This window comes from Symphalangus syndactylus, chromosome 12 (genome assembly GCF_028878055.3).
Source record: "Symphalangus syndactylus isolate Jambi chromosome 12, NHGRI_mSymSyn1-v2.1_pri, whole genome shotgun sequence".
Lineage (NCBI taxonomy): Eukaryota > Metazoa > Chordata > Mammalia > Primates > Hylobatidae > Symphalangus > Symphalangus syndactylus.
Genome location: NC_072441.2, coordinates 48,103,398 through 48,113,210, shown reverse-complemented (window position 1 = coordinate 48,113,210; position 9,813 = coordinate 48,103,398). Strand labels below are relative to the sequence as shown.

The 9,813-nt window shown below is 34.3% G+C and overlaps 1 protein-coding gene across 4 annotated transcripts in view; it reads right to left on the bottom strand.

The window, feature by feature from the left end:
* Positions 1-4,162: 4,162 nt before the first annotated feature.
* ABCD3 (ATP binding cassette subfamily D member 3) overlaps positions 4,163-9,813 on the bottom strand; it is a 98,556-nt gene continuing 92,905 nt past the window's right edge. For all 4 annotated transcript variants that reach the window (XM_063624327.1, XM_063624328.1, XM_063624330.1 and 1 more), the window contains 2 exons: positions 7,620-7,676; positions 4,163-5,773 (listed from right to left, as the gene is read on the bottom strand). In XM_063624327.1, coding sequence (XP_063480397.1) covers positions 5,696-5,773; positions 7,620-7,676 — 135 coding nt within the window. In that variant the 3' untranslated portion in view covers positions 4,163-5,695. The remainder of the gene's footprint in view (positions 5,774-7,619; positions 7,677-9,813) is intronic.

Sequence of the window (9,813 nt, the reverse complement as noted above, 5' to 3'; positions counted from 1 at the left end):
TACTTTAAAATCACTGTATTTCTGGGTGAAATGAAAATTAAAGATTCAGGAATTTTGAAACCGAGAAGCTGAAATTCATCTTGAATATATACAATTTAATAAACCTTAAAAATAGGGATCTAAAGGAGTTGTAAGAAAAAATTTTTTGACATGACAATCTTTATCCAGCCCGATTTTCAAAAACCAACCAAAAAACTATGCTCCATTTGCAAAGCAATTTGTCTTCTCCAAGCATATTTCAGGCCGGAGAATAAGAGATGTAACAGACACTCAGAGGGGCAGGAAATGTTTTTTCCCTTGCATATATTAACATCATTTGGGACGGGAAGCGTCCTTTACAACTAAGATTGTGGCGCCATCTTGAGTTCCTGAGAAGGATAGATAACTTGACTGAAATGTTCACAGACTGGATTATAAAAGAACTAAAGGAATTGTAAATAAAATCCAAAATACCTGTAGATGATTAAGCATGAAGGAACACGAAAGGGAAGCCTGAATAAATGAACCCAGAGAATATTCTGCAGATTTCTGCAACTCTACCTGTGATGGCCTCTCTAGTCCATAGCCAGAGCTCCCACCCCAGATCCTGCTACTTCAACTGTGGTCTGGGACAACAGCTTTAGCATCACTTGAAAGCCAGTTAAAAATCGAGATTCTTGGGCCCAATCCCAGACCTAATGAATGATAATCTGCATTTTCCAGGTAGTTTGTATGCACACTGAAGTCTGAGAAACTGCTCTCTATGCCTTCCTTCACAAACAGGCTAGGGGAAGTGGAATGGAAAAGGGAGACAGGACACCCCACCAATGGATAGAACTGCACAGTCTTGATAAGATGCCATGTATTAAACTTAAATATCAGCAAGTTATGAATCCAAGCCATAAGAAAAGGCAGAGTAGTGATCATATTAAAAATACTACACGTTTTTCAAAGACAATAATTTGAGGACCTCTGTCTTAATCCACAGCTTCCTAAAGACCAAAAGCTTTCTTGCCTTGCTTACACTGATCATGCTCCTTGCTTCTACCAACTCAGCAAGACTGTAATGTTTCCTGGATCTCACCAAGGAGCTTTCCTCTCCTGGATTCCCACTGCATCCTCCCCACTTCCTTACTACACTCTTCTCTTACTACTGTACAAAACGGTTGCCCACCCATTGTAGCCCCTTTTCTGGATTGTCACTTCCTTGGCAAGAACCATACTTATGCATTTGAATTCACTCATCTGTTCAGTAATTTATTCTAATACTAAGTACCTACTACATGCCTGACACTATAGATTTGATTAAAATATGAAACATATAATCCCAACTTTTGTGGAGCTTATGTATCTGCAGAGTGAAATGTCAATTACAATAGAACATAAATGTAATGATAAGGAAAGCAGGGTGTTTTGGGGAACTTACATGGAGCCACCTAACTTGGACCTAGAAGGGTTACCTACAATCTCAGCTGAAGGACATAGAGTTAACCAGGCAAGGTGGGGGGAAGTTACAAAGTGTTCCAGGAAGAGGGCATGCCAGCATCATTAAAACATTATCTTGGTCATAGATAATGCCAAAAATAAATGTGTGTTTGACAAAATTTAGAGTTTTGTATTGCCTTAAGCATTCCAGTCACTTGGTAAATTGACTGGCTAATTAGAGTTGCACCAATTATCTTTTTAAAAAAGAGAGATAGCTTTCAAAGTATTGCCTATAACTATTTTTATTTAGAATAACTGCTACTTTTGAAAAGCATTTTCAAATCCAGATCCCAGAGCTTGCTATTCCACTCTAAGAACTAGCAAAAGGAGCTTTACCTGAGTTAACAGAAATTTCAAAGAAATTAAACATCATGGAATTAAACTTGTAAGCTGAACCCTCTGTTAAGTCAGGAATGGTCTACAAGTAACACTCTAAAAATTGGGGTTGTCTATTTTCCCTTATTATTGTCAGTTTCTATGTTTGAGCCTATGCTATTAGGTACATACAAATTAAGAAATGTTATATACTGTTTGACTGACCTTTATCATTACGAAATGTCCCTCTTTATTTCCAGAAATGCTCACTGTCTTAAAGTCTAATTTGTCTGATATTAGAATAGTTATCTAATAAAAGATTCATATCCAGAATATAGAGTATCTGGAACAGAACATTATTTAACAGAGGGCCCAGAGACTAAATAGGCACCTCACAAAAGAGGACATCTAGATAGCCAATAAACATTAAATGAGTTCAACCTCATTAGTCATCAGGGAAATGCAAAATGAAACCACAATGATGGCTGAAGATACATCAAGTAAAAATAAAAATTTAAAAAAGAACACTGAGAATACCAAGTCTTTGCAAGGACTAGGAAGACCAGAATTCTCACACACTTACAGTGGCAGTGCCAAAGCTGAACACATTCCATTCCAGAAATGCACACACATGTGCACCCAAAGACATGCGTAAGAGTATTTCTAGGAAGTGTTCCTAACAGCTCCAAACAGAAAACAACCCAATGCCCATCAATGGGAAGAGGAATACATAGCCTATTCATATACAGATGCTGCTGGTCTTAAAATGGAGCTGCATCGCAATAAACTCACAGTTAAGTAAAAAAATGCATTTAACATCCAGGTAAACCCGTCATAAAGCTGAAAACTTGTAAGTTGAACCCTCTGTTAAGTCAGGGATGGTCTGCAATTAACCATTATACAGCAATGAAAGTGAAGGAACTACTGTCACACTTACCATGGATCAATCAGCCTCACAACGCTGAGGGAAAGAAGCCATACACAGAAGGGTATCTAATATATATAAAGTCCAAAAACAGGCAAAACCAATTTATGTGATAGAAGTCAGGAGCTAGTAATTGCAAGAGAACAAGAAGGAGCCTTTAGTGCTGTAACAATGTTCTATTTCATTTGGTATCTGGGTGTGGTTATAAGTGTGTACGCTTTCTTAAAAATTCAGAGCCTAAATTTATCAATGTTTTTGTACATATACTACAATAAAATGTTTACAAATTTAAAAAATGATTTAACTACATGAAGGGATGTGGCAGAAACAAAGGTGGTAGGGAATGTCTAAAACTGATAAATCAAGAAATAGCTATAAAGGCATATTGTTTAAAAAAATGAGATGCAATTACACCAACTAGAAGAGTTTAAAATCATTGCTCCTAAGGTTTGGAGGGGATTGCTTTTCAGTTTTTTTGGCACTTTCTTAAAGTGACATGCATATGTTATGTATATGGAAATGGTCAGAACATTCCAATTCTTCACAAAGGAAAAATCACTAATGTAGGTTTAAAAAAAAGAGACAGCTTCCTGCAGCTAACAATGTCAAAGTCCATCTGTTAGAAGAAAATTCATTCTGTTTCTCAGCACAAATTATGATTTTAAACACCAAGTTTAAAAGTTAAAACTTTACATAAGGTAATGACAGATGCTATCATATCACCGCTTTTAAGCCAAATGTTAATCGTTCAGAAAGGGGGGAAAGAGACAAATGCTAGATATATTTTATTCCATTAATGCAAAACAAACTACCATCGCTGTTTCATACTTATTTTCTCATTATATAAAAAGTAAAAACTTACTATGAGAACACGGTGATATGTCTTGGCATGCAGCGTGGTGCTCATGGATGAAAGTTCTTATTCTTTGGTTTATTCTTCGGATTAAACTAACATTTCCCAGTGCGGTTTCTGGAAGGTGTTAATAGGAATTATGCAGAAAAAGATGTTCCGTGGTCAATCATGTTTTGGAACCAATGGATTTCTTTATTGTGGGTCTTCTAAGAACCACTATTATGTTAATGTGATTCTCCAGAAGGATCTTCCTCTGTGCCTCAAATGGTGAGGCACTATAATATTTGTTACATAAAAAAGAAAAGAATTAAGAAAAAAGCCCAAATTGTTGTTGTTGTTTTGAGGGCAAGAATCATAACAAAAGCAATTATAAGGCAGCTAGGAGAATACTTTTACGAGTAGGTTTAAGGTAACCCAGAAATCTGAAAATCGGAAACTTTCCCATGCCTTAAAATCTTTTCCAAGACAAATAGTATCTTTTAAGGTCTCCTGGCTGTTTGGTAGCATTTGTCAGGTACACAGATTTTACTGAACTTTTCTAAAAGAGAAATTCATTCAATTAAAAACCATACTTGGCAAAACTTTAAAAAAGAGAGACACTGTGCTAAAAGCATTTTCTGAATTTATTTTTGTGTTCTCAAGTCAAGACTAAACTATGTATGTTTTCAAGTCAAGGCTGAATTATAAATGAACTTCTCAGTATTTAGATACCAGAATAAAAAGAACAAGCAAAGGTTGTATAGGATAGCTGAGTTTTTTTTTTTTAATCTGAACAGAAAATAAGTAAGTATACAAGTTCGCTAAACAGAAGTGGTAAAAATTGAATGTTATGTATTATGGAATTCAGTACATCAGTTTACTTCGGTAGCCAGTGATTGTTATAGTTAATTCTGCAAAAAAACAAAACCAGTTATGCAGAAACAAGAGTATAAAATGCCCCTTTCTGAAGCTCAGTTTGAGAAACTGATTTCATATCTAGCTTATTGATTATACTCAGTTTCAATTCTCCCTGTGCAAATAATACATAAAGTCATTAATGATGGTTTAATGAACTGAAACCATCTTCTCTTAGGATCGTTTGACATAATAACCCAAATATAAAAAAGTTATTCCAGATTCACAGAGATAAAACAGTGCCTCGGAAACATAATTCACCCATGTATATATAATAATTTTAGAACATACTTTTTAAACATAAAATCACAGCCAAAGACAGTGATAGCATTGCATACTCAGTGCATTATTTCATGTAGTGCTTTCCTATGGCTCATCTGGAGTTTAATACCAAATAACCACCACACTTCTAATGAATGGGCTTCTAACACACACAAATTTGTCTAATTCTCTAAAAAATCTAAAACTCTCATAAGACCTTGAGCCTGGCATGTTAAGGACTTTGTGTTTTAATATCCCAAACATTGGGAAGATTAGGTGTGATACATGGTAACCCCTCCTTGTAAGCAAGACTGCACATATACTTTAAACAACTCAATACTGCAGACTGAGAGGGGTACATTTATCATTTAGTTAAGGAAAATCAAAATGGCTTTTCCTGGAGTCAAATGCACTCCAAGACACACACAAGGAATGAGTATTACTGTGGCAGCTAAAGAAATCTGCCACTGTATAATAAATGCTGTTATGCAATGATGTTATACATTTAAATAATACATTATGATTTGTTTCCAACTACCATAGGGCACAGGAAAATGAAACTGAAGACTATCTTGCTAGAACAGGACAAATGATGACCCAGTTTTAAATAGGGTTCTTCATTGAAGGAAAAGATAGAGCCATAAAAGTCCAATTAGCTGACTTCGAATGGTTTACATCCCAGGATGAATCAGGTTACAGTGATTGAAGCCCAATTTAATTTAGGCAGGTTTTTAACCACAAGAATAACGACATTCTTAGTACATATTATTAATTAAACCAACATATACACAATTAGCATATCCTATATAATATTAAATGTTTTAACAACTTGTTCTCCATTATTCTATATCTAGTTAATTTGTTGCTGTTTGTTTTTTTTTTTAAAAAAAAACCAAGCTCAACTTTATTTTACAATGTACTTTGCCTTTCTAAGTGTATTCTGTAATTATTTCACTGTAGCAGGTATAGTTCTCCAGATTTCTCTAAGAGCCAAACTCAACTGTATCTTCTGTTATCTGTTTGAATTCATAGTTGCCTCTGCCATCCATATGCAGGTAGTACTATGGGAAAGAAGGGGGAAAAAAAGTCAGTAACTAAGAGTGAATATAGTACTGTCCTTTATGAAAAGTAAAATAAAGACTTCCTCATTATTTTAAGGGAGCTAAATCTATAAGCATCCCACAAATTAGAATGCTTCCGTAACTCCATGACCAAGGATCTCAGCTACCAGTAGGTTAAACTGTGCTAAATGCAAGACTGTTCCATAGGTCAGTCAGTATTGTTTCCTGTAGCCTGATTTCCTAATCAGCTTGAAATCTCCATCTTAAGGTTTTTTATTTGTTTTTAATTTAGTAGAGGGGAAAAAGAGCTATAAAAACTGCCTATATATCCTAACCTCTGAAGACACAATAGCAGTTACAAAGCCTTCTGTTTTTATTTAATGGCTTATTTTCAGAAAGCTTTCTGAGTTTCCATTTTCTGTATTACTATTTCTTAGCTATCCTGGCCCCTCACATTCTAGTTGTGTTCCCCTCCTTCACATGATCACTGGCCTGATGATTATTTTGCTACCTGTCTATACCTCCAAAAGAAGAGGAAGGGTGAAACCCAAATGCTCTCAATTCCTCTCAATGTTCTATGGCTATAATACTTATGAACTTCCAAGAAAACACAAAGGCTTGGCTATATTTTAAATGGCTTTGATTTCTAGTTATTCAATTTCCTATTCAGTTCATGAAAAATTGACGTTATAATATGCCATAAAATAATAAAAGCTATCTTTAAAAGTCACACAGTTATATAGAATTTCACTGAATTTTATTAAGTACTTTCATATAGGCTATCTGTCTAATTTCATGGTAATCTAAGAGATAGGCAGGTAAGGCTCAATAACTTCATTATACAAAGGAAGCAACTGAGGCTAGAAACGTTGGTGCCTGAACCCAGGCTCTCTGATTTCAAATCCTATGCTCTTCATTTTATCACTTGTAGACTATCATCTACATCCTAAAGTTCTTGAAGGTAAAAACTGTAATTAATTTGCATCCCTCGTAACACTTAGCTCAGTATCTGGCAAAAAAAAGTCCTTAATCAGGTATGTATTTTGTGGAACAAGATACCTTTACCATTATTCCAATTTTTCTCAAACCCTTGCTTTTACCTAAAATTTCTGTATCATTTAGGAAGGAAAAAAAAGGAAAAAGGAAGGAAAGAAGAGAAGAAAGGAAAGAGGGAAGGGGGAAAGACAGAAAGAAGAAAAGAAAGGAAGGAAGAAAGCAGGGAGGGAGGAGGAAAGAAAATAAAGAGAATTAAACTGGGTTTACTTCCAGATTTTGAGCATTTCACATTAAGAGTTGAAAAGAACTGCCATAGTGAGAATGGCACTACTGAAGCACCAGAATAAGTAATACACGTGCACCAATGTAAGCCTCACTTGAATATCTTTGTAAATTATAATGACTACCTAATGAATCCCACTTACTACAGTACATTGATAAACATAGCTGACATTATTCAATCTTCCCCCTTGTAGTCCTGACCTCTATTAAAAATGCCCCTAAATTTTTTGCCATCTAATTCTTCTTAAGACTTTTTCTCTTCTGTCACTGCTGGATAAGAAAAGTTTACTTCACCATATTTGTGATAAGACTATGCAAAATTTAGTCAGTTACTATTAACAGATAAGAGTCACTTATAAAACTAGAGAAAAACTGTTACACCATTGCTTTCAAAACTGACAACTATAATATTTAAGAAAATCCTATTTTATAAAACAAAACCACCTTTTCTCCTTAAGACATATGTTTAAGGGAATACAAACCATAAAATCTAAAACCATATTAACCTGAATTCATATTTTAAAGAAAATAAAATTTCACTGTGCCATTCAATGAAAGAAATACAAACCTCATGATGTTTCCAAAGAGATTTCCTGTGAGACACAGTGAAGAGAGTGATGCCAACCTAATACAAAGAAAATGATTTAGGTTTAATCAATAACAGAGTCACAAATTAAACTAGTCCATGTACTTTAAGCTGTTAAGAGGATTGTCTTCAGTGACTAAAGTTAAAAAGCAATGTCAATGAGAAAAAATTTACAACTGGATGCAAAATGTTTATAGCAATGGAAAGTACTGGCCATCAACCACATAATAAAAACTACCAGGTACTGGCATTAAGTGTATTACTTTGTTTTGTGCAAAAAACATATCTCCTATCATGTCTCCTATTTTATTGTGAAAAATATATGAGAGGAATATGAGAAGGATAAAAATAGCCAAAGGTCAAAATCAGGAAAAATTAAATCAGTATAGCACTGTTGACAGTCAACTTGCTTCTCAAATACAGGGTCATAATCGCCTACCGTAAACTATTGTTTTGGAATGTGTCCTGGAATTCAGATTTTGAAAATGTATTATTTAACACCCCCAGAGAGTTCTGAGGCAGAATTTTATAATTAAACACATAAGTGTTTCTGTAGTGACACATATGGACACTGATATTAAGTGAGACAGAGTTTAAATATATTTTGTTAGCTTAGGCGAAGTTTTACCCAGTGAGCTTGCTATAAAATTATGAAAAATGTTTTAAATTTAAGCACTTTCTGGATTTCAGATTGTGAATACGTATTTATAGATCTGTACTTCAGATTTTCAAAAAAAAAAAAAAAGACTAATAGATAATAGCTGTAGTTGCTCTAGATCAGTGGTTCTCAACCAAGGTGGGGAGGTTGGCGATATTTGTCCCTCAGGGGGACATTTGGCAATGACTGGAGGCATTTTTATTTTCACAACTGAAAGCACTACTGGCATCTAATGGGTAGAGGCCAGGGATGCTTTCTAAACATCCTCCAGTGCACAGCAACCCTCAGCCCTGCCCAACTAGGATTTACCAGTCAGAAGGTCAATAGTGCCAAGACCGAGAAACCCCACTCTGGGTCACTGTTCCTCCAAGTGGATCACTCAAGGCTGGCAAATGCATGCTTAGGGCATCTGGGAAATTTCCACCGCGGTTTCTTAATTTTATTTTCATTTTGATAATTTTTAAAAGATTATAAGTATATTCTGGATCATTTTTACCATGAGATTGAAGTTCCTAAGTTTGTATGTACACCTCTGATTGCCAAAGTGATATAACATAAAACTTCTAATGTGTAATAAGTTTGGCTGCACTGTAAAAAGGTTCTTAAATTGGTTAGGAATTGCATAACAAAATAAGCGTATTATCAGTATTAATAAAACATATATTTCAACCATACCACACTTTTCTGATTTTTCAGAGCTCATTTAAGATATTATTTCTGTTCATGATTCTACAATAATTGGATTAGACATCTACTTAATGCACACATTCTTTACATGAGGATATAAAAAATATATGAAGTATATAAGTCAAAATAAAAAGCAAAATGCAAAATAATGAAATTTGAAGCTCAGATTCTATCTTTCCTTAATTAAATCCCAAACCACTGGTTTAGTTTCATCTAAACAGTATCCTAGGTCTCTTTAATGTTGCAAATTTGAAATTGTATTTAAGTTTTATCTGTATTTAATGTATTTAATGTGTAAGTTTATATTAGTTTTGTAGCTGTAAAAGAGCTCTAGGCTTAAGGAAGTCACACCTCATTTCATGTTTATACATGTTTAAGTGCTATCACAGTAATTTAAATTATCAATGAGGCCCCATATGAATTTTCCTTTAAATGGAACTGACGTTTTATAGAATTTATACAGTCTTAAGTGGGGACTTCAAGCCTATACCTAGAGCATAAGAGTAAATCACGTGGTCAAAATTACCAGCGAAGAGCTGCTATGTCATTGAATCAACTGCAGACTACATGGTTTTACGTATATGAGAATACCATAAACATCTCTAATACCTATAAATTTGAAAACCAACATGAACAAATGTATAATTATATATTACCAAGGCAAATTCAAGAATAGAAAATAAATCATTAACAAGATAAAATCAGTAGTTAAAATCTTTCTACAAAGAATAGCAAATTCTTTTATCATCACATCAGTGCTTCTCAAACTTTGATGTGCATTTGAATCATCTTAGAATTTTGTTAAAATGCAGATTCTGATTTAGCAGGGCT